This window comes from Diabrotica undecimpunctata, chromosome 8 (genome assembly GCF_040954645.1).
Source record: "Diabrotica undecimpunctata isolate CICGRU chromosome 8, icDiaUnde3, whole genome shotgun sequence".
NCBI classification, from domain to species: Eukaryota; Metazoa; Arthropoda; class Insecta; order Coleoptera; family Chrysomelidae; genus Diabrotica; species Diabrotica undecimpunctata.
This window is the reverse complement of record NC_092810.1, coordinates 120,115,847-120,141,914: the sequence shown is the minus strand read 5'-3', so window position 1 is coordinate 120,141,914 and position 26,068 is coordinate 120,115,847. Positions and strand designations below refer to the sequence as shown.

Genomic DNA, 26,068 nt, shown 5'->3' with positions numbered 1-26,068 from the left:
TAAATATATTTTGACTCAATAGTTACTTCCAAATATTAAATAGTGTAGCATACTGTTTGATAAATAGAACAATCGTTGTTAAGTCTGCACTAATTGTTATTTTTTATTATCAAGTAATGATAGATAATGAAGATGAAAGCATAAGGCATTTAGGTTGTGACAAGAATAGCTGAATGCTTTTCATTGTTTAAATGTTTGAATGATATTGATTTTTTACATTACCATGTAGAAAAATTCGGAGAACAATCATCAAATGAATCCAATGAAGATGGCTAGCGTTTTGATCAAGTGATGGCAAGGCTCTAACAGTGGTACAGCGGCAAAAAGCTAAATGCTCTTTTGGGGGACATTTGTTGAAATGTACAAGAAGAAGATAATAATGTTGGATACTTAGATAATTTAATCCGTCAATATTTTCAGGTAACCATACCACCTGATTTGAATGGTTTCATTTCAATAGTTTCTTTAATGGTTACATTTATTCTCATTGCCGTTCTGATGTTGTCGTTTTCCTTTTTACCTGGTATGGTCTTTCTACAGCACTTTATCGAGTAGACCATTTCCATTGCATTTATTCTGGATGTATTGCGTTTGTCAATTCTAAAGAATGAGTGATAGCAAGAGGCATTGTGATAGGAAGAGTCTGTTGAGGGTGGCATGTGGTTACAGAACAGTCTCTGGGGAGGTGCTGGGAGTTATCACCGGGTGTATTCCGATGCACGTGTTAATGAAAGAGTATACGAGAGAAGAAATGAAGACATAGTAACAGAACGTTTATTCCTAATCTAAGAAGATGAATGGACTGCGGGCATGGGTGTGTGGATTACGTCTCGACGCAGATGCTCACAGAACATGGTTGTTTCAGGGCATACCTTTACAGATTTTGAAAGAAATAAAATGACAAATGCTTGTACTGTGAAATATCGGACACTATCCCACACTTCTTCTTCACTTGCCATATCAGTTATCCGACGTTGGCGATCATCATTGCGAAGGCTTCTCGATCTTCTACAACATGGAATAATTGTCCTGCATTTGATATCTCAGTCCATTCACGAATGTTTTTTAACCAAGAAACCTGTTTTCTTCCTGCACCTCTACGGCCTTCTATCTATTTTGCCTTTAAGGATCAGTTATAGTATTCTATGTCGATTTCCCCTCATTCTATGTCCAAGATAGGACATTTTCCGATGTTTAATAGTCTTTAGCAATTATCTATCTTTGCTGACCCTCCTTAGTACTTTTTTCTTACCGTCCAAAGTATCGTCAGCATCCGTCTATGAATCCACATTTCCAATGCTTCAATTCTGTTCATCCAGACGGTTCCACACACTCTATTGGAATGCGATAGATGGATAGCCAAGAGAGAGCTAGGAAGTAGGGCGCAATTAGTTACGGAACTGGTGTAGGAGATGCTTAGTTCATCAGATCGGTAGAGAGCAGTTCAGAGATATGTGAAGAGAACGTTCGAGAGAAAGGAAAAAAAATAAAGGCGAAGGGAGGCCGGATGTAGGAGCAAGCAAAAAGAGAAGGCATAACGAGAAGGCGAGGTTGAACATGGACAGAGAGAAAGAGAAAGAGAGAGAAGGATTCAGTCATAATGAGAATGTGTGAGAATTGTGCGTGAATGAGAGATCGGGTAAATGCCATGCCGATGTTGCGTACCAATCAGGACGGTCCGGCAAAAGGTAATTCATTAATGAGGAGGGTGTTTTTTTAGTAGGTAGGTCTCTATCATTAACGGCGACGGTGTCCAAACAACCCCTGCGTTCGGTCTTGGATATCATCATGGCCACGCTAGAGGAAACCTGCTTAATCGAGACTGAAGGGCGGTTCTGCTCACCTTCTAGACCCTTGTTGCTTAAAATACTGTAAAGAACCTAAGAATTATTAGTTTACAAAATATGTATTGTAAAATAAGCTATTGTAACAAATAAAATAATCTGGATATTGCGTAAAAAGTTGGGTATTATAGTGATAAAAATGTGATTAAAATTTCAGAGGGAATTTAACTGTGAGTGATCTATTCCTATGTCTTGCTAACAAAAATCGCCCCGGAAATATGTTTTTTTTCAAAAATTGTTTAAACAACTTTAATTTAACAAATAAAAAAAAACTGAAAAAAAGAAACTTCTAGAATATTTTAGTTAAAAAATAGCGCTCAGTTAATTTTAGATTTTTCAAGTGATTTTTCTGCTTCGTTTTATGGTGTAATAAACTATAACAAACTCATAAATTTAATTTATGTATTTATTTCTTTGAATAAATATAAACTAAAAACTAGTGTTCTTTTTTGATGCAGATAAGTGACTTAATTGATTTATACAGTTTTAATAATAAAATTTATAATTATTGTATTATTATTTATTTATTATTTAGCCATATCCCTAACTTATGCCTCGCAGTTTATTTTATATAGATATTATAGGTACGTTGCTTTTATTTTTTATGTTTTTGTCTTGATTGAATTTTATTTAGTGAAGCCCACCTTCACGTATTTCACCTGGCTGGCCGCCTCTGAGAGAAACTTTCTCTCTGGCTTATGCTACCCGTAAAATCATTGTAAGTTTATTTTTTTCTGACTTATGTTATTGCAAAAAATAGTTGTTTGGGATAAACAAATGTAATAACTTTTAAACTAATTGATGAATGAATCAGTCTGAAATTGTAACCATATTTTTAACACTATAAGACCCAACTTTCCACGCAATATCACGGTTGTAGGTTAATTTTTTTACAATAGTTATTAACATTTATTGAAAATTAGGAATTCTTAGGTTTTTTTACGGTTTCCTAAGCAACACATTAGTAAATTAACATTCATAAATTCCATTTTAAAGCTTTAAACCTATTTATCAAACAATTTACCTCCAAATCCGTTCAAAATAATTTTACTGGAAGACAAAAGTTCTTAAAATTGTGCATTTTTGGCATTACATTATTAATAATTTAAAAAGACCGGCGAATCCATTGCAGTAAACATAGAGGTTTTGGTTATCGAGGCCGGGTCAACGTCCCCAACAGAGTAATTTTTACCTTATTTCTCTGGACTAAAAGACTTCTGTTTATGCGGTTGAAAACAGCAATATCAAGGTTGACGAGTTTATCACTTTCTATTCACATATACGCATATTTTATGATCCGCTGAATTATTTTTTTTAGTATTATTAAACAAGTAGGCACGGTATATTAACAGATTAGTTGAGTTAGTGAGTACGCTTAGGAAGCAGGTAAATATTATTTTGTTTCTATTTATATAACTTTTAATCTATTTTGATAAATGTGCGGTCTGATACAAAATGTGCTTCCTATTTTTAAATTATAGCTGTATGAAACGTTTAAATTTTACTTTGCTATTTGTCATTTTAAGTAACAACTTCCATTTTTCTTGATTTACTCATTTTTTCTCTCTAATATTTTTAATTAAATATATTAATATTGATTAATTAGTTGCTTTAATTGTTGTGCGTGTGTGAGTAGAGAGTGGATTTCATTAGAACATGTCTATTTGCCACAGAATATTTGTATTTTTTTTAATTAAGGACAAGAAAGGGATAAAAAATGGACACTTGTTTCTCGTCTAGGGACCCATTAAGACATTGTTATTAGGACAAACTGACTAGGTTACGGGCAGGAGGTAACGACAAATGGAGTAAAACAGAGGTTAGGATTCTAATTACAGATTGTAATAATTTACTACCTATATATGTATACCCATATACGCATATATGTACATACACATATACATATATATTTAACCATATATAAGCTAAATATCTATTTTTGCTTCTAAAACAAACTTGATTAATTATCATACTCTCATTATTATTTCCATCATTGGAGTCTACTTTGTTTTATTTCTGTCTAATTCCATGTATACCTAGATTGTAAAATTAATCACTTGTATACATTTCTTTCGTATTTTTATTTCACTATATATCATTCCACTTCTACAAATAATCTAAAACATTTAAAACTGCTTGTTTTCGATTGCACAAGTACATTTTTCTAAAATACAAAACTTCAGCTAAAAATTCCACCAAATGCTGTCTTCAAGGAAATATTTTCCGTGTCGTAAGATCATTTGTAATGTGAAAGTTTAAATTCAGCGTTTTTGTCTCACATTTGTTGCCAAAACTCAAAACCGAAATTTCATGCTATAGGTTTTGAACATCAGGCTCTAATAATGGAAATTCCACAGCGACCGGTCAATCAAACAGCCTGTATCCTGTGGGCAATTTCTCGATCTAGTGTCCCATTTTCCCTTATGTAGGAGCCAAGATATTTAAATTCACCTACTCGCCTCAATTTTTCTCCAAGTAATTCGATGTCCTTAACTTAAGTCATCCCTTTTCAATAGCCCTTATCCAACCCTCCAACTTCTCCTTCATTTCTTTGCTCCCATCTACATAGTGCTGTTCCTCTGTAGTTATCATTTTACAAATTATTTGATCTCCCTTCTTGTTAATAGGCACAATTATACCTACGTTCTAGTCTACCGGTAGTTTTACCTGCTTCCAAATCAGTTATACTAGCCTACTTATACAACAGGCTAGATTTTTTGCGCAATGTTTTAAAAGATCAGAAGAAATGACATCTGCTCCAGGAGCTTTGTTTTCTTATAATTTTTGAATTGCTTTAATGACTTCTTCCTCTGTTGGGATCTTTCTTTCTTTCGTCTTCGATGCCTTTCCTTTCCTTTCTTTCCTTTCCAGACTTTCCTCACATTTCTGAGCTATCACAAAGTTTTTTAACTTTTCTACATTAAACTTTCCTCTTTAACTCCTCTGATTTTCTTTGCATTGGAGATCCTAGCCCATACCTTGGACAATGTGCTCCATATTTGAGGTGCTGGAGATTGACTCTCACCCTGCCCATCATGAGTAGGATTTGTTAGTGTTTTTGACATATGTCAACTAGAGGGTTGCTATTTAATGACAAAAGCCACTTGGCATAGCTACTTCTACCAAGACCCATACACTAACCATTCGCCCTCCTCCTTTTTCAACCAGACTCGGGACCTGCCACGGCGGAATTATTAACAGAGCTTTCACGGTGAAAACGTGCTTCATCGCTTAGGATAATTTGTTCTCGAACAATCAGCATCCAGTTGTTATATATATATATATATATATATATATATATATATATATATATATATATATATATATATATATATATATATATATATATATAAGAGTAAGAAAAAAGAAGTACTTGTGACTCGTTTGGAAAAAATATATAAATGTTTTTGATGGGTTGGAGTCAATAAAAGGGGCTATTGGTTAACTATTTAATATCTCTTTCAATTGTGTTTACAATTCTTATCAAGAGCTGCTAAAAAAGACAAAATATCTTACAAAGTTGAACTATAAAGAAAAACATTTTTTGTTAACTCACCAAATAAAATTAGTTTCGTTAATAAAAATTGCTGCAAATACATGTCAAAAAGAATTAATACTAAAATGCCCTTATCTAATAAATTCTTCCCTGAAATTTTAAATTTCATTTTTTTATAGCCTTGCTGCTCGGATTTCTCCTGCGTAAGCGTAAGACAGAGAGAAATATAGATGTTTATTCTATTCTAAAGCGAAAATTTGAAGCGCCTCTTTACTACGAGGGGCGCAAAATAATTGCTTCAGAGAGAATCAACTAAAATTTCGGAGAGAATATAAAACAATAGCTTTTTATTTTAAATAGGTATTCATAAATCACAATTTTGAAATAAGTATTTTTTAATATTAAATAATTTATTATTGTACATTTAAATAGGTTAGGGAGCGCCTACTTTGCCTACCCCGACGGGCCGCCCCTGCCAACAATCTCATGTACTCGATATTGACATTTGAGCGACTTGATTTTGCGCGACCAGTGTGTTTAGCATCACTAATTTATCCAGTGTCCCTGAATTTTTCAATTACTCCCATTTGTCCTAAACTTTTATTATTTTTAAAATATTGTTCAACAATGAAACCGCATTGTTCTCTCAAGTAACGCTCCATTTTTACTAACCCTAAAATACTAAGTCTCAAACGGTTTTTTTTGGTGCCAAAACTTTTTTGGGACACCCTTTATATGGTAGTGACTTTGTAATTTTTAGTTTTAACTCTAGTTTTGTGATCAGCTATTTATAGTGATTGTACGTTAGGTCAATAGACTAAATAACAGTGAATTATCTCAATACTTAAAGAAAGTTGTTATTACTTTCCATTTATTTTAATTGGACTAATTAATGTAAATACCTACATAGATACAGTAACTAAAAAATATTTTCAATGTTAGTGCGCTTCCTTACGTGGGGTTTATCGCTTTGCTATGAGAGACCTGTTGTTACTCACTATCAATTTATTAATCTAATCTAATTACGGCGAGTTTAATTGTTTTTAAATCCATTTGTAGACTGTCAACGGGACGTGAGAGTTATTGGCGAATATCAGCAGCCGTATGAATGCAGTTTTAATCTACTCTGGAACATAATGGGGATAATATTCAGTGCGAAATGTACATCTAACAATAGGCTCGATGGAAAAACAGCTATTATAACAGGAGCTAATACAGGAATAGGTAAAGAAACTGCCAAGGATTTTTACAAGAGAGGTAAGTAATATAAATAATATATTTTTTATTGGTTTATATCTGAAGGATATTAGCGAAATAACGATTACCGTTTAATGATTAACAGTATTTTAATGATTAAATTTTAAACAATATAAGATACATACCCAAATAGTTTACTGTAGTCAAAATTCTTTCCAAGTGGCGTTTGCAAGCTATTCAAGATATCATATTCACATCTTTTATTGGTATATTTAGGGCAGCCAATTGGAAAATTGTCTATACTGTCTACTACATCACAAATTGAACCCTTTGGAGCTTCGCTGTTTGAGAATAGGTGTGCGTGTGTACCTATACTTTGACACAGTCTGAGATGTGTTAGGATTGCTTGGGATCGTCTGCTTGTTGCTCTTGGTTGCCAGGAGCAAAAGTTTGTAAAAAATATAGGACCATAAGCTTAATGAGCCGTCTGCTGAAGCTGTTTCTAAAAGTCATCCACAAAAGAATTTACCGGAAATGCGAGGAACAAATTGCGCCCAATTAGTTTGGATTTGTGAACGCCGATGGTACGAGAGAAGCTTTATTTAGCGTGCAGGTATTGTTTCAGAAATGTAGAGATGTCAGCTGTAATGTTTTTGCATACCTGATTGACTATAAAAAGGCTTTCGATAGAGTCAGGCATGAACAAATGATGGAAGTGCGGAAGAGGACAGGGATTGACGGAAGAGACCTAAAAATAATAGCTAACCTGTATTGGAATCAATTAGCGGTTCTCCGACCAGATGGAGAATATACGGATCAGGTCAAAATATTAAGGGGAGTGAGACAGGGGTGCATAATTTCACCACTTATATTTAATCTGTACTCGGAGCACATTTTTGAAAAGGCTCTAAAAGATATTGATGAAAGCATCTCAATAAATGGAGTCAAGCTCAGTAACCTGCAATATGCAGATGATACAATAGTATTTTGCAATACCATAGAAGGGCTGCAAAACTTTATCATCATCTTTGGCTCTACAACCCTATGTGGGTCTTGGCCTGTTTAAGAATTAGTCTCCATTCCCCCCTATCTTTCGCCCTGGCTTTCCAATTTCTGACCCCTAGATTTAAGTCATCTTTGACTTAAGTTTTAAATTAGAACTTGGTCTGCCTCTCTTTCTGGTTCCTACTGGCTCTTGATCTAATATCTGTCTTTGGGTGTCTCCAGTGTCCATTTTTTCAAGGTTTCCTAGCCACCTTAGTCTATTAATTTTAAAAGACCGGACGATGTTGCATTTTTCATCGCATTGATACAACTCAAAATTACTACTGGCTCTTGATATAAGATTCCCTTGCCGACCAATTCATCAATCTGTTTGCTTTGTAAGATGTAGAAAGCACAGTGGTAAAGATTTGAATACAGTTTCGCCAGGTAAGAAATCTTATGATTTCTTTTGTTGATATTAGGTGGCGTTGTTACGTCTGTAAATAATTATTTCGATAATTATTGTCCTAAGACGGGATAGATTTTGTTTCGATTGAGAGCAGTGGCATATGCCGCTCTGATGAGATCTAAAGAGGTTGAAATACGTATAAGCGGCTTGCCGCCGCCCTGCATCGAAATAAAAGTCTAATACCATCATTATGTTTTATTTCTTTACTCTGTTTGGAGTACCAGAAACTGAATTCACTACGAATTTTGACCGTGGTGAACGGCTTGTGGAATGCATATTTTAAAATCCCTTGCCGACCAATTCATCAATCTGTTTGCTTTGCAAGTTGTAGAAAGCACAGTGGTAAAGATTTGAATTCAGTTTCGCCAGGTAAGAAATCTTATGATTTCTCTTGTTGAATTACATATATCTTCAGATTAAGAATGATTGCAATCATTTTCTGTAATTCATCTTATTTACTTATTGTCTTAAAACTTTATTAGATGGACATACTACCATTTACCTCTGCGGTACAGATATATTTTGCAATGTGCTGGGTAAAGGACTTTTTTTATACATTTTCCAGTCATCTTGTCTTTTTATCCAGTATATCATCCGTCGCTTGGCATCCATATTAGTGTGACGCTGATATGATCCATTTAGCTTTTGAATTTTTCTCGGCATTTAACAATTTGGTAAAGTTATATATTATAGTTTTCAAAAGAGTCGCTTGGCGTCGTTGACCTTTACACAACGTAATCTAAAAAAATCTTTTGTGTATACCCTACATTTATATTTGTTACTTTCGGATAGACTTTAGCGTCTGCTGTCAAGCCTCTTTGCAGTCCACACCTTGCTTCCATAGTTTAATAAACCTTTTCCTTGCTGTACCGCTCGTGCCTGTTTGCTGGGTCTTTTTCGGATCTTGCAGAGTTTTATCGCGGTTCTCCCATCTATTTTGGCCATAGCGGCCTGTCCTATAACAGGATCCAGTTCCATAGTTTTCGGATAACTGAGGCTGTTTCTTTTTCTTGTTTGCTTTCTTTTTTATTGCTAGTTCATCCTTCCAGTGTAATATTCTTTTATCCCAAGAGAATCTATGGATTGGCTGATCAAAAGATACTGATTAGGTACCAACGTCTTCATCCATGCATCTTCGATACTTGGTCTGACTCTTATAATAACATTTGGGATTCTATCTGTGAATGTTAACCCCAACATCGAATGTTTCATAGGTCGCTGAGTTACCTTGAGTTTTTCCACATATTTTTTATTGAGTTTTTTTTAAGTTTCTGCACCATAAATCAATACTGGAAGTACACACTCTTCAAAAACCTTCCTTTTCATGCATATCGGCATATTGGTTATAAATACTGTATTTCTCAGCTTGTCAAAAGCCTCCCATGCTAATTTTATTCGTCTTTTACTCGTCTTTTAATTTTTTAGGTTTGATATCTCGACCTATCCTAATTTCATAACCTAAATTTTTATAGAGTGTTACATTAGATAAATATGTTAATGATTGTTAATTCATTCATAAATTATATAATTTTTTAAGTCATACATTTACTGTGGGTATCTTAGATTTGAATATTTTTACGTTTTTAGTTTTTTTTTATGACATTTTTTCGTATATTAGGTAATTATTAAAGACAAATAAAAACAGAAGGACCAAATAATTATTCTAATTGGCTATTAGAATAATTATTTGGAACTAAGGTACAAATAAAAACAATTGTCATTTTAATATCATAAATAATGATTTTTATCATTATCTCACAACTGTCTAGTTTTTTAAGTACTATTAAGTTAATATTGTCTAGTTATACTTGGCAAGAACACTGAAGGCCAGATAGTAATAATTAGCATTATTTGTTATGTGTTTATCAATATCGACGATTTTCTTAATTTACCTTAATTTTTAAGTCTTTTAATTTTGAAAAAATAATTTTTTGCCTATGTTTTATAGTCATGTGCTGGCAAAAATTCTTATCGTAATTTGATTCTTATTACTAAAATTATTTATTTGTTTTTCCCTGAACATTTGCGGCTAGTATTGCGAAGTCTTCTTAAGCATATCCCAGCGAGAAGTCACTAACTAACATTTTCATGTTATGGAGATATTTGAAGTTAAAGATAAAATCTTCACTATAAATCAGGTTTTTAAAATTTTCTATAATAAACTTTTTTAAGGTGTAATTACTGCTCTTAGATTTATTAATCTGAAGTTACTAATACTTTGAAGATACTTTACTATGTATTTTGTGCAATAGTATCAGTTAGTGATTTTTTGCATAAACAACAATAATGAGTTTTAGTAATAATTATTTATTACGTATAATATAATTATTACATATTATTATATTTATTACCTAATACATCGTAATAAGTTAAAATAAAAAAGAATATTAAAAAAGTTCCTCTTCTTCGTCATCCTCAACGGCTGGTTCGGTTATTTTGTATCTGGTATATTATTGGCTGTTGGTAGAGATGCATACCATCCATGCAGTTCCTCTGGTATAATTTCTTTTTTACATAACTTCATTAAATATACCTTTTTTTGTTACTAATAGGAAGTAGTTGATTATAAGCTCTTTTTATTTCATTCGCACAATTTTTTTTATTATGTCTGGATTTGGTTTTTCATATCGTAAAGATTTGATTTCAAGCCATCTGACTGTGTTACCATTCTCATCTTTCAGACGATTTTTAATTGTGCGTTTTGAGAGATCTTTAAGATCCAACATATCGGAAAAATGCAACTGTTTGACATGGTAGAAATTAGCTGAGCTTCTGTTTCTGTTTGATCTGGCTCTTTTCATTATCATATCTCATCAGAGTTCATCCACTCCATAACAGAATTAACAGACACATGCCTTTTTTCCCTTTCAATTTCACCATGCATGCTGTCAACTTCCATGAAAGAATGTGCGTATTCTAGGTATTTCTGCTCTATGATTTCAATAGGAGTAGTTTGGGTTAAATAGAGCAGAAGCGCAGAGATGTGCTGATTGCGATTTTGACCCCCACAAGTGTCTGAAAACAATGAAATCTCTTTAATATCCTTTGAAAATCCATTAATCCACTGCATTAAAGCTGTACCAATTTCATTGCTGCCTCTTATACCGTTCACCTCAGACCACAGTATGCAATATGCTTCATTTGGAAACCGTGACTCGTAAACAGTGAAATTATAAAGGCAAAGTTTACGACAGTAATATAACAGAGACTCTTCACCAGACGGTATTTGAAGAACACTCTGTAAGTCAAGCGTTGCAGACATAACGTTCTTTAGCAATTGTGGCCTGCCTTTTTTTTTCTAAGTGGGCGTTGTATTTTTGTTTTAATTCAGGTGTTACAGAATCTATTCGTTTTGCGTGCCTAAATTTATTACAGAGGGTACATTGATCCTTTTTTTGGCACGAAAAATGATAAATTGTAATACTCGCAAAAATTTTTCCTGTACTTTGAATGACTCACCGGAACTCGATTATTCTCGTTACAATGGACGGTATACAAAGAAAACATTTTTCTAATAGACAATTTTTCATCTAAGTAACATCTGTGAGTATTTTTCCTACAATAATGAGACTCTATTGTAGGAAACATCTCGATGTGTTGTTTCACAAAAGCCACATCTTCTGGTTTAATTTTATTATGAGGAGATTTTTTACCTCGTCTATCTTCTGCCATAAAAACACCATCGTTAGAACCCTTAAAGGCTTTATTAATAGGACCGTTACTAATATTAAGAGTTTTTTGAAAGAAATTCTGACAGACTCGATATTTCTTGTCATTGCTTATAAGAAAGTATGCTCTGCTGCACTTTCTCTTTTTATTAATTGAAACATTTGCCAAAGGTCTCGCCGGTTCTTTTGTTTGAACCATTTTTAAAATGAAATCTTTCTGTCTTTTATAATTAGAAAAAGACCAGTACTTTTTACAAATACTGATCCTATCCACTTCCGAAAAATTTTGACAACATTTAAATTTACAAGATTGACAGTTTGCTGGTTGTGGAATCTTTGCTGGCTTTATACCTTTTTTGTTTTATAGGGCAAACAGTTAAACTTATTTTTCTTCCCAATATTTTTTGACCATTTAGAGGGATCAGATTTTCTACATCGAGAAGAAACTTTCTTTAGAGGTGTATTCTCATCATTATTCCCAACAGAATTATTTATGTCGCTTGTTTCTTTTATATTAGTTAATTCTTCATACTGTATAGACTCATTATTACTTTTTGAGATATCAGTTTGAACCCAGTCCTTATCTTTAACGGAGTCGTCTTCTGATTCATCCTACAAATAAGTATTTATTACTTATTGTTTTTGAAACTAAATTAACAGCAGAAATGATATTTCAAATAATAGATTTCACCTAAGTCAGTGAAAACATTACTAGCCCAGTAAGTGAACATGAAATACGGCGATACCGTGTAATAATAAGCTATATTTTTGCTAAAAATATTTTTTTCGATAATATGCTTACTTTTTGATTTACTTGCAAAAAACCGCCTGAAAACGAGTTTCTTTTTGTTGAAAAATAAACATTTTCAAAGCAAAGCAGAGCAAAGTTACTTAGAATTAGTCAATTTATCCACGACTATTTTAAACGTATATTTTTCACCCCCGAGAAGGGGTGACTTTCACCCTCCAAGTAAAAGCAACCAACGGCACACGTCCAATAATGAAATAGAGCGTAAGAGAAAACATAATCCATATTTTTTTAGCGAAATAATACGTGTTCACTCACTAACTGCATATCAATAACTGAGAAATAGAAGTGTAAAATCAAACACAGCAGTGATTTATTATTCTGGAAAAAGTCACTAAGTGTCATTAATGAGTTTTAATGCATATCTCTACAATTTGTTCGTATGTAAAAAGTTACTAAGTCACTTAGGTATTTTTGGCTGCTTAATATTTTCTGTATTAACGGGTTAGTGATTTTTTAACACACAAAAATAGCCATTTAGAACCACATTTAGAAAGTAGTGACTTTTATAATAGAAAGATATGATGAATTTCATGTGATCGGCGAAGTTAATGAGTTTTTTCACAAAATGTCAGTTAGTGACTTTTCGCCGGGATATGACGAATTATGTTGTGTCACTGGAAGAGGAACGATGGTCACATACCTGTTCTTACGCACTGCCTTTAATAACGCCTACCGCAGTAGTATACGAAACGCTAGGAACAAGCAATTTGAATACGGCATACTAACTACTTTTTATGTATATCATTACGGAATACGGCCACTGCTATCTTCTATCATTTTACACATTTTTCTTCTCTTTAGTGTCCACTAGTTTATTTTGTAGGTACGTTACGTTTTCTTCTGATGATTCCTTATCCGATTTTTCTGCATATTTCCAGTACTTCTGCTTAGCACTTTCATTTTCGCTATCTCTAATAGTATGTGTATTTTTGCTGCGTTGATAGTATAATGGCTTTTAATAAATTTATGATTTCTTTTTATACTGAATGTATTTCTTTGACATTATGGTATTGTTAATGCGTACTGCCAATCTATTGGCCTTCTGTACTTGATCTCTCACTTCCCTTATGCATTTCAGTTAATGTTTTTTAAGGTTTTTCTTTACTTTTGTAAAGAACCTTGTAATTTTTTGGTTTTTTAATGATTTACTATTATTTTTCTTTATTTCACTGAGAATTTGCTACTAAGAGTTTCATTTCCTTAACTGATAACCTTATGTCGAGATTAAGTTTGAAATAAGTATAATATATACATTTTGCAGGTGCCAAAGTAATACTAGCATGTCGAAACTTGGAAAAGGCCAGCGACGCAGTAGCTGATATCCAAAAACAATTTAAAACCGAATCAAATCTAGGTCACCTTAAAGTTGTAGAACTAGATTTATGTAGTTTAGAATCTGTTCGTGCATGTGCAAAAGAATTATTAGAATCAGAAGAACGAATTGATTTATTAATAAATAATGCAGGAGTGATGATGTGTCCGTATGGTAAAACTAAGGATGGTTTTGAGACACAATTTGGAACCAATCATTTGGCGCATTTTCTTTTTACTTTACTATTATTACCAAAGATTTGCAAAAGTACACCGGCTAGAATAATTAATGTATCGTCTATAGCACATACAGGTAAGTCAAGAATTTGTTATAATAGTGTTAATACACTGTTTTTAGGTTCATACGCTGATCATCTCTTTTCGTTTTATCTCAGGCGCTTGTGAACTATTTGATATTACTACTATTTCAACAAACTAATTTTTATCAAAATATTATGTTCATTTTAGCACCTTATGGATCTATGGACTTCACGGACTTAAACTTTGATAAAAGAAAATATAATCCAATTCATGCTTATCAACAAAGTAAACTAGCAAATATTCTTTTTACCAAGGAATTAGCCAGGAGACTAGCACGTAAGTATTTTTTCTGTCTTTTATGGGGCGAGTGGTATAAAAATGTTCGCAACTGGTTTTTTAGAACAATGCGTTCCAAAAAACATTGTTTTTAATCATAAACTACCGTTCTGACTCCCCTGATATGGAATCTACGCCGGCATCACATTTATATCTTTCTTTCTGCTTTCACACATTTCTCACAACTATCCATTGACGGTTAATTTATCCTTCTTTTCTCTTTTCCTGTAATTTCCGACATCACTCTCTCTCCTTCCTACATGCCTATTCTTGCCCTCAAATGTAACCCCTACTGCCCCGCATCAACCACCTGTTTATTTTAAATAGCAAGTGTGGTCGAGTGGCACATCATTTGAAAGGTAGTTTTTCTTTACACGACGCTCTATTTTTTTTTAATTTACGTAACAACTTTAAAGATAATTTTAAATTCAACTAATTTATTGGTTGAATTTTAGTAATAACAAGAAAAACATAAAAGTTTACGAAATTAACCAATTAAATGTTCTTAGTGACCTCCAATACAATAATTCAATCAACCTACAAATTGATATTAACACGCCACTGTGTTGAAGACAATTTATTTTCTTTTTTGTAAAAATTTTAGTTCTTTATATGAATTTTTTTTGAAAGAAAATAAATTCTTAGTATGTTCTTTAGTATTTACCAGGATACCTTTGATTTGAGATTTGCCAACCACTGATTAATCAGAGATATTGTGAAGGTTGTAAAGGCTTACAAAAACGGGACCCTTTAGTGAAGAAAGAATAGAATTAGTTAATCTACTACTACTACTAAGGATTTCCACAGTTTTCACTGTCTTCCTTCACTCAACCGTTATCTCCAATTTTCCCTGTCATTCCAGTCTCCATCTTGCAGGGTCCTTTTCTCCATAGCCTCGTCGATTTCATCTCTGAATGACCTTCGGGGTCTTCCTCTCTTTCTTCTTCCAATCGGGCTCCATTCTGTGATTTTGTTTATCCAGCGTCCTCTGTCCGCTCTTCTGACGTGACCGTACCAGGATAGTCTCTTCTCCTCTATATAGTCGATTATGTCTGATTGCACTCCCATTCTCCGCTTAATCTCTGCGTTTTTAATTCTGTCTCTTTTTGTAAGTCTACAGCTTCTCCTCAGGAACTCCATTTCTACTGCTCTTATTCTACCTCTATTTCTCTTGTTTATTGTCCAGTTTTCGGACCCATATGTCAGGATACTTCTTGTCAGGGTATTATATATTCTCTTTTTTGTCTTTATCGTAATGTTCTTATCCCACAACACTGAGTTTAGTTGTCTTATACAGTTTCTTGTTTGTCTCAGTCTGTTGTTTATATCTTCTTCTGTTGTTCCCTGGTTCGATATTATGGTTCCTAAATACTTGAATTTATCTGTTCCATTTATTTGTCTTCACTCGTCTATCTCTAGGTTTCTCATATCCTTGTTTTCTGTTGTTAGGTATTCGGTTTTCTCTAAGTTTATTTCCATTCCGTTGTTTTTATATTCTTCTTCTAGTTTTCTGAGCATAAAGCTGAGATCTTCTTCATCTTGTGCGATGACTACTTGATCGTCGGCAAAACTTAAGATGTATAGGTATTCGTCTCTTACTGGTATGCCCATTCCTTCGCACTTTCTCCTCCATGGTTTGAGTGTCTTTTCCAAGAATATTTTAAACAGAGTAGGGGACGTAGCACAGCCTTGTAGAAGTCCTTTTGTCGTCTTAAATGGATTGTAGGCTTTATTTCCACATTTAATAGCTACTTTGTTTTCTTTGTATAGTGCTTTAACTGCTTTTATTAGTGTTTGTCGGATTCCGAGATCATTCATTGCTTCCCATAATTTGACTCTAGGTATTGAGTCATATGCTTTCTTTAGATCAACAAAGGCCAGATGGACCGGTCTACCTTTTGCCATTTTCTTCTCTATCAGTTGTTCTAATGTGTACGTATGATCTAGGCATGATTTTCCTACTGTGAACCCTGCTTGGTCTTCTCCAATTTTTCCTATTATTTCAGTTTCTAGTTTTTTCTTAATAATTTTCCCGTAAAGTCTACCTACCGACGATATTATACTAATTCCTCTATAGTTTTCACATTTTTTCCTGTTTCCTTTCTTATGTATGGATGTGATGTATGCTTGTGTCCATTCCGCAGGTATTTCTTCTCCATTTAGTCCTCTTTCGAACATTCTATGTAGAATGTAGAATGTAGAAAATGGGGCGGCCAATAGAGCCTGATACACTGCGACCTTTGCAGATCTATTGTGTTTCCCCCTTATTTTAAAGCACTTCATCTAGCTTGGTCCTCTTAATGAGACTCAACAGCCTTGATAGTGGCCTTTTCATGTAGCCTGGTGCTTCCGGTTTTTTCTTCATTCTATGTAGCATGCGGAATAACTTTTCTGTTCCGTTTTTAATTAGTTCGTTTGGTATTCCTCCGGGTCCTTTGGCTTTTTTGTTCTTCAATGTCTTGATTGCTCTCTTAACTTCTGCCAGGCTTATTTCTATCTGGTCGTATGCCCCATTTCCTGCATGTTCTATATTCTCTTCCTGAAATTGGGGACGGTTTTCTGTAAGTAGTTCTACGTAGTATTCTTGCCACTCGTTTTCACTAATTTTGCCGATCTGGGTTTTCTCTGTCTTATTTCGTTGAAGTGCTTTTAATATTCGCCATGATTCTGAATTTCTCGTTCCTCCGATATGTCGTTCAATCTCTGTGCATGCTTGTTCCCATCGTTCGTTCTTTTCATTTGTTACTCTTTTCTTTATCTCTCTGTTTTTCGCTCTATATAGGTCTAAGTCTTCCTGTTTTTTGGTGTTTAGGTATTTTATGTGTAGTTTTTTCTTTTCTTTTATGCATTTCAATGTGTCTTCCCTTAATTTGATATTCTGATGGGTGTTCCTTTGGTCGTCTTCTCCAAGAGCTTCTAAGGCCGCTGAAATCAGGCAGGTTTTTATGTGTTCATGCATTTCATCTAACGTGTCATATCTGAATTCTTCTAGTTTTTGGTCTAGTCTTCTTTTGTATAAATCTTTTATTGATTCTTCCTGCAATAGATGTAATTTGAGCCTCTTTTCGTTTATTGTCGTTCCCGTTGTAACAATCGATGTATGTTTTTGTTTTGTCCAGATATAGGGGAATTCCATCCATGCCACCACAAGTTTGTGATCTGTTCCACACTCTGCCCCTCTTTTCACTCTGGTGTCTTTCACTTTGATGGAGCTTTTGTGGTTCATGATAATGTAGTCAATAATGGATCTTAGTTTTCTTGTCTCTTGAGTCCATGTGTACTTATGTATATTTTTGTGTTTGTAGAATCCGTTCATAATTTTCAAATCATTTACTTCACACAGTTCTACCAATCTTTCCCCGTTGTCGTTAATTGTGTCTTCTCCAAATGGACCAACTGTTCTGTCATTGTCTTTTCTTCCGACTCTTCCATTTAGATCCCCCACTATTATTATTTCTTGTTTAGGTTTTCTCTTATCCATTTGTTCCTGAAGTTGTTCGATAAATCGTTCTTTCTCATTGGCTGGACTGTCTTCCGTTGGACCGTATGTTGCTAGTATTATAATTTCTCTGCCATACATCTTGATTTTCAGTTTGGCAATTCTCTCGTTTATGGGTTCCCAATCGTCTATAGATTTTTCCCATTGCTTCTTTAGTGGAATTCCAACTCCAGCTTTTACGCGGTCTTTCTTTTCTACTCCGCTCCAACAATGGATTAGTTCCCCTATTCTTTCCGTGCCGTTTCCTTTCTTTTTTGTTTCCGTTGTGAGGAGGATATCGAGATTTATCTTTTCGAATTCTGATGTTACTTCACTGGCTTTTGTTCTCCAGCCCTGCACATTCCATGTGCCGATTTTTAGTTTTCTCTGTCTTTGTCTTCGGTTGAGTTTCGAAGCCGGGTTTGTTGAACTCAAAGCAGAAGTGCCCCCCCCCCGTATCCGATGGGGCTCCCTTCTTCGGAGGTGTGGATTGCCACCCGGGGATTAATTTTAAAATTTTTCATTTCTGCCAATTGTTCGTTAGCCCTTGGATTTTTTTAAGTGTGCTAGGTTGCTAACGCCTAACGCCACAACCCCCTTTTGGAGGACCTATTGTTCAGCTGCCCACTCTGGGTCAGACGCTGTTTGCAGCCGCCCACTCTGGGTCAGACGCTACTGTTGTCAGTTTTGGTCCGCGTCGGGTATTTCATTTCCCCGATACCACCCATATCTGGGAGGCATTCCCCTATCCGCCACCTGGGGACGCGTCCGGTAGAGGATTGACAACCTCCTCCTCGGAAGAGGTTGTCAATCCTCTACAATCTGTCAATCTGTTAACAATTAGTTAATCTATACTATGGAAATAATCAGTGTGCTAAGGTTACGGCAAGGATCTTTAATACGCACCACCCAGAAAAAAACGTGAGTCACCAATACGCTAAACATTTAACTGTAAAGTTTGAAGCTACAGGTGACGTTAACAACACAAAGCACCAAGTAGACCGTCGAGTGCGAAATGAAGCAGTTAAAGTGGCAGTATTGGGTCATTTGCAAATGGATAGTCGACAGTCTATCAGGCAACTATCTCGTGCATCTGGTGTATCAGTATCTAGTGTTTACTATTATATTCATTACTTTATTCATTCTAAACAAAGGTCCTTTCCCTTTATTTATTTTTTGTTCAAAATTGAATTAATTAACATATTGTTTTTTTAGAAAACAACTTAACTGATGTCAATGTATACGCCTTACATCCCGGAGTTATTCGTACCGAACTCTCACGACACTATGATTCCATGTTTCCAGGACTAACCTGGGTGTATGACAATCTCTTTGGAATGTTCCTCAAAACTCCAACTCAGGGCGCACAAACACAAATTTACTGCGCAATAGACGACAAGTGCGCTGGTGAAACTGGACTGTACTATGCCGAGTGTGCTGTAAAGCCATGTACAAGAGAAGCGCAGAATGACGAAGCTGCTCGTAAACTGTGGGATATTAGTATGGAATTTGTAGGACTTGATAAAAATGACGATATATTTAAAAATGTTTAATTATATTTGTAATTTATCTATTTTATGATACTTTTTTAAAATTAGTAAGTTCGTACTGGATTATCAATTTTATATTAGAAATAACCTTTTATTCCGACAATATATCTACAGTTGATCTTTGAAAACACTATCTTTTGCACTCAGCACGTAGAGAAAAGACGTTAAAATAAAAGTAAGTACACGATTACTTTCAATAATTAGAACTCTATCATTGTTCTATATGTGTTGTTTGAAGTAGAATAAAAATGAAAATTATTTACATTTTCTACATCGACATTAGAGACTGAAGGCGGGGCCAACTGATTCAGAACATCCTCAATTAAATACTCGTGCAATTGAGGTTTCTTTTGTTGATGATATTTTGTTTCTTATAGCTTTTACACAATTCCAAATGTGTAAAAGGGGCGTAGATCTATTGGGTTGGATGAGAAAAGTTATCAAAAAAATTTTTTGTTTTAACTTGAAAATGAGTTAAGACTTTACTGAATTATTTTAATAATACAGATAATTTGTAATATGTCCTTGTCTTCTAAACATTTTAAGCGCTTGGGAGCAACTTTCAACTATATCAGAACATTCCTCGTCCCACCAATAGGACTTGGAGATAGAAGGAATAAAAGGAAATTTTTAAAATGTGTACCTTTTCCTTGAAATGGTACACATTAATAAAACTCCTGAATCTATCAATTATAAAAAAGACACCAATCATTTAAGTAATATCTACTGCAACATACTAAACAATATATAATATTGTTACGAACATGCTTTCGAGATGGCCCAGGTAACGGTTGCATTGCATTTTTAATACCCTTCCAGAAGCTTCTCCGTGTATCGAGTGCGAGAGAGAACAACAGGTCACGTAGGCAAAATTAGAGGTGGGACAACTCCCGAATGTTCTGGAACTTAATACTTTTGGTATATATATGACGCGATTTTAGAAGTAGAGTTAGTCGATAAGAGAGTACCGAACTGTAAACTTATAAATAAATATATGTATATAAATTCGAACCGCAGCGTTTTATTTAAAAACGCTACAGTTGGTGTCCGGTGTGAGATTTGCAAATAAATTCAGCAGTGACTTTTGAAAAAGACTTTTGAACTTTTGAAAAGTATTGTTCGTCGGGAACATCCGCGTAGTTAGTACATCCGGTAGTGTCCTTTGTACGAAAGAACATTTAAAAAGTACGTGTGTGCCTGACCAAAGATGCTGCTAGTACAACTTTCAGTAAAACAGTTGCGTGAGCAACTGGAAGAACGCGATGAAGATTGCAGCGGGTCCAAAAAGATACTTCAAGAACGTCTGAAGACTGTTCTCAACAAGAATGGAGATGACCCAGAGACATTCCAGTTTCAGTCAGCGGAAGAAGCAGTTTTAATGAAGATAGAAGAAACTTCTAAAAAAATTGAAGAAACGTCTAAAAAAACTGATGATAAATTCGAGACTGTTTCCAAAAGATTCGATGAAACGTCTCAAATGATCGAAGAAACTTCTCAAATTATTAAAGAAACAGCCAGACAAAACGACGAGAAATTCGAAAATATGTCTAGAAGATTCGACGAAGTATGTAATCAAAACAATGAGAAATTTGAAGAAGTCTCAAGAACATTTGATAAGATACAGAAAAATGTTAACGATAAGATAGAAGACGTAGAAGAGAAGATCAAACAATTAGAGACCATGATAACTAACACTAAAGTGCTACCACCAGTTAATACAATAGCCTTAGATCCGGTAGTGAAAGAAGAATCACCCAGAGACGAAACGACACATAATATGAGATTCAAATTGCCACCATTTGATGGAAAGTCTTCTTGGTCCATATACCTTAGACAATTTGAAGCTATTGCGACAGCCAATCATTGGACAGAACAAGAAAAAGCTGTTTCCTTGACTGCTGCTTTACGAGGTGATGCTGCAGATATCCTAAGATCGATTCCTAAGGGTCAAGAAAAATGTTACCAGACCTTGTTTACCCGACTAGACAAACGTTATGGAGATGCCCATCTACAACAAGTCTACAAAGCGCAACTAAGAAGTAGAATTCAATGAGCAAGTGAAAATTTGCAAGAGTTTGAAGCAGATGTTGCTCGTATAGTGCGGTTGGCTTATCCGGAGGTACCAAACAACATTTTAGAAGAAATTGCTGTAGATACCTTCGTCAATGGGTTAAAAGAAAGCGAATTACAGAAAGCTTTACGACTAGCAAGACCGAAAGTTCTAGATGAAGCGCTCGCTATTGCCTTGGAACATGAAACAGCTAGTCAAACTTCACGGAGTCATCGAGTAAGAACCATTGAAGAAGGCGACGAACCAAGCGATGAACGTCTGGAAGAAATGGTACGAAAAGTAGTTCGTAACACGATGCCGAAGAGACGCGAGCCCAGATGTTGGAATTGCGGTGACTTAGGTCATATTCGCCGTAATTGCAAGAAAATGATACAACAGTCGGAAAACTAGAACGGGTCGACAACAAGGGGCAACTGCCGACCTCGAGAAACACAGCCCCCATAGTAACTGTGAACATTACGTCCTCAGGTGGAATTCATAGCTTGTACATAGAGGGTCGTATCAATAATAAAAGTAGATCGTTTTTGGTAGATACAGGTGCAACGAGAACTATTGCACGGCCAGAAGTAGTACGAGGCCATCTTAAATTATTGCCTGCAACAGTAAAGCTTAGAACAGCAACTGGTGAGATAATTAATACATATGGCGAGGCTAATATGTCAGTATCCATTGGCCAGACCACAGTGAAACATACAGTATTAATTGCAGAGATCTCCGATGAGTTCATATTGGGGATGGATTTACTAAGGAAAGTTGGGGCTGTATTGAATGTCAAAGATGGAGTTCTCGAGATCAGTGGTGAAGAGTTGCCGTTTCATGAAGACAAAGAAGATGTTATCAGCTTAATAACTACTTGTGACGTAACAATACCCGGTAATAGTGAGAAAATTTTGATGACCAGACCTGATGGTTACTGCCGAGAGGGAAGTTTAAGGATGGTCGAAGATGTGAATAATGCCGAGTTCCTAACGGCAAAAGCTTTGGTGAGAATTCGAGATGTCGTTCCTGTAAGAGTTATGAATTTAAAGGGAACTGCTATTAAGTTAAGTAAAAGAACTTTGATCGGACAGTGTGTTCCCGTGGCTTCGATTTGTTCCATAAATACTAATGAGAAACCGTCGAAATCTAAGTATCCAAAGGAGCTTGTTGAGACGATGATTAAAACGTGCCAAGATCTTGATGATGAACGAACTAAAAAAGTGAAGTCTATGCTGATAGAATTTCAAGATGTTTTTGCCATGGATAAGAAGGATAATGGCAAAACAAGCATAGTAAAGCATAAAATTAATACCGGAGACGCTCAGCCAATCAGACAACAGCCTCGACGACTTCCATTTGCGAAAAGAGATGAAGCCGAAGACATCATCAAAGATATGAACAAACAAGGGGTAATTGAACCATCAAACAGTCCATGGACATCACCAGTAGTCCTAGTAAAGAAGAAAGATGGTTCAACACGTTTTTGTATTGACTACCGACAGCTCAATGCAGTAACTAAAAAAGATAGTTATCCTTTGCCCAGAATAGACGATACTTTGGATACACTTTCTGGTTCTCGTTGGTTCTCCACACTCGATCTGAAAAGTGGATATTGGCAAGTAGACATGGAGCCAGCTGATCGTGAAAAAACCGCATTCTCCATAGGATCAGGGCTTTGGCAGTTCACAGTTATGCCCTTTGGTTTATGTAATGCTCCGGCCACATTTGAAAGATTAATGGATGCAGTTTTAAGAGGTCTAACATGGAAAACATGCCTGGTTTATTTGGATGATGTAATTGTAGTTGGAAGATCCTTCGATGAACATGCCAATAATCTATCAGAAGTCTTTCAACGATTGCGGGCAGCGAATCTGAAGTTGAGTCCGAAGAAATGTCACTTGTTTCGACGAGAAGTGAAGTACTTGGGACATATTGTAGCAAGTAATGGTGTAACAGCTGATCCTGAAAAACTTGCAGCAATTAAGGATTGGCCAATACCAAGAGATAAACACGAAATTAGAAGTTTTCTTGGCCTATGTACATATTACCGCCGTTTTGTCAAAGGATTTGCCAATATCTCCAAGCCATTAACAAAGTTGACAGAAGAAGGCAAAGAATATACATGGAGCGAAGAGTGTCAAAGAGCTTTTGAACACTTACAAGTGGCTCTGATCAGCGCACCGATTTTAAGCTACCCTAGACAGGCAGGAAAATTTGTGTTGGACACCGATGCAAGCAACAGTGCAATAGGAGCTGTTCTTTCCCAAATCCAAGATGGGCAGGAAAAAGTCATCGCTTACTTTAGCAAAGTCTTGTCAAAACCAGAAAGAAACTATTGCGTTACCAGAAGAGAATTGCTAGGCGTAGTGAAGGCTTGTGAGCATTTCCATAAATACTTGTATGGCAGAAAGTTTCTCCTTCGCACGGATCACGCTGCTCTAAAATGGCTCCTACAATTTCGTAATCCAGAGGGCCAGATGGCAAGATGGTTAGAACGATTACAAGAATATGATTACGAGATCGAACACAGGGCTGGCAGAGTTCATTCCAATGCTGATGCCCTTTCGAGACGACCGTGCAGTGCAAATTGTAATCACTGTCTTAAATTAGAAGAACGACTTTGCCCCGTGAGACGAACCACCGTCATTAATGAGCAATGGAAGCCTCAACAGCTACAAGACGCTCAAGCAGATGATCCATGTATAAAAAGAGTATTGGATTGGATGCGTCGAAGTGAGAGACCTTCTTGGCAAGACATTAGTGCATGTAGTCCAGAAGTCAAGTGTTACTGGAGCCAATGGAATTGCCTAGTGCTGAAAGATGATCTTCTGTATAGAACCTTTGAGAACGATGATGGTACAGAAACTAAGCTTCAGTTAATTGTACCTAAAAGTAAAGTGTCAGAAGTATTGCGTCAGTTGCATGACGGTGCATCAGGTGGACACTTTGGTATCACGAAGACTCTGCAAAAGGTTCGAGAACGGTTCTATTGGGTGAACTGTAAAGATGATGTAAGAAGATGGTGCCGGAAATGTGAACTGTGTGCAACCAGTAATGGTCCAGCTGGTAAAAAGAGGGCACCCATGAGACAGTACAATGTTGGTAGTCCTATGGAAAGAGTAGCAATCGACATTGCAGGTCCACTTCCAGAGACAAATGATGGAAATAAATATATCCTGGTAGCCATGGATTATTTTACGAAATGGACTGAGGCCTATGCGATACCAAATCAAGAAGCTGCTACCGTTGCAGAGGTACTTGTTAAAGAATTCTTTAGCCGATTTGGTGTTCCTTTGGAGATCCACTCCGACCAAGGGCGAAACTTCGAGTCAACCCTTTTCCAAAACGTCTGTAAATTGATTGGTGTCAATAAGACCAGAACGACACCCCTGCATCCTCAATCAGATGGAATGGTCGAGAGAATGAACCGAACAATGGGTAAACACCTGTCCAAAGTTGTATCGGAACATCAAAGAGATTGGGACCAGCACATTCATTTATTCCTAATGGCCTACCGCTCGGCCGTGAATGAAACTACAGGCCAGACTCCAACCTGCCTGATGTTAGGTCGTGAAGTTCGTTTACCCTGCGACCTAGAGTTTGGCTGCAGACCTTCCGAAGAACATGTTGCAAGCGAAGATTATGTCGACCGCCTGAAGTTAAGAATGAACAACATTCATGAACTTGCCCGACAACACATCCAGATAGCCAGTGACAGAATGAAAGATCAATATGATTCTCGATGCAAGAGTGAAAGCTATGAAGTAGGTGATCTTGTTTGGCTTTATAATCCGCAACGTCGTCGAGGCTTGTCTCCCAAACTGCAAAGACAATGGGAAGGTCCATATGAAATTAAAAAGAAAATAAATGACGTAATATACCGAATTAAGAAGTTGCCGAAAGGTAAACCAAAAGTAGTTCACATAAATCGTCTTGCACCATATGCTGGCTCAAATGAAACAGAAGAAGCACGAACCCTTCAACATGAGATCAAAGATGACCGGCGACCAAGCTTTAATGAATTTATGTCAAATTACGCAGAGAGAAAGAGTGCTAGATTCGGCGTGACCAGAGAAGTTCAGCAGGATCTTTTTAGGGTTCCGCATAACGTCTCTCTAGCCCACTGTGTTACCCAAGATCTTGAGATGACTAAAGGAATCTCATCTGTATTTTATAAGAAATTCGGTCGTTTGGACGAGTTAAAAAACCAGCAGCCTAAAGTTGGAAGAGTACTGAGATTAGAAGATGGTTCTCGATCTTTGCTGTATATGGTGACCAGGAAGTCGTATACAGACAGGGCAAGCTACGAGGATATATGGCGTGCTCTAACTAATTTGAAGAAAATTGTGTGCAATTACGACATCAAGAATTTGGCCTTACCCAAGATAGGTCATGCACTAGATAATCTGGACTGGAAGATTGTCAGAAGCATGCTTGAAGTGATCTTCCGAGAAACCGGCGTAGGAATTACTGTGTGTTGCATTAACCCGATGAAATCGTATCCTTCAAAGTCAGTAGACTGTTATTTCTTTCTAAAGGGTTCATGCAGAGCTGGAGAGTCCTGTAGATTCCGCCATCCTGTGCCTACATATAGAGTTGCTGATCGGGACGGT

The 26,068-nt window shown here is 35.8% G+C and overlaps 1 protein-coding gene across 1 annotated transcript; it reads left to right on the top strand.

The window, feature by feature from the left end:
- Nucleotides 1-3,070: 3,070 nt before the first annotated feature.
- LOC140447922 (retinol dehydrogenase 13-like) lies at nt 3,071-19,533 on the top strand. Its single transcript, XM_072540856.1, has 5 exons — nt 3,071-3,230; nt 6,400-6,597; nt 13,731-14,093; nt 14,249-14,377; nt 19,071-19,533. Exons 2-5 carry the CDS (start codon nt 6,477-6,479, stop codon nt 19,406-19,408), a joined length of 951 nt encoding a protein of 316 aa, XP_072396957.1. The 5' UTR covers nt 3,071-3,230; nt 6,400-6,476; the 3' UTR covers nt 19,409-19,533.
- Nucleotides 19,534-26,068: the final 6,535 nt, after the last annotated feature.

Bases quoted from the DNA above. Each gene is read 5' to 3' on its own strand.
- LOC140447922 (XM_072540856.1), top strand. From the start codon at position 6,477: ATGGGGATAATATTCAGTGCGAAATGTACATCTAACAATAGGCTCGAT. The intron at 6,598-13,730 runs GTAAGTAATATA...TACATTTTGCAG, and splicing joins CAAGGATTTTTACAAGAGAG to GTGCCAAAGTAATACTAGCA. The intron at 14,094-14,248 runs GTAAGTCAAGAA...TGTTCATTTTAG, and splicing joins ATCGTCTATAGCACATACAG to CACCTTATGGATCTATGGAC.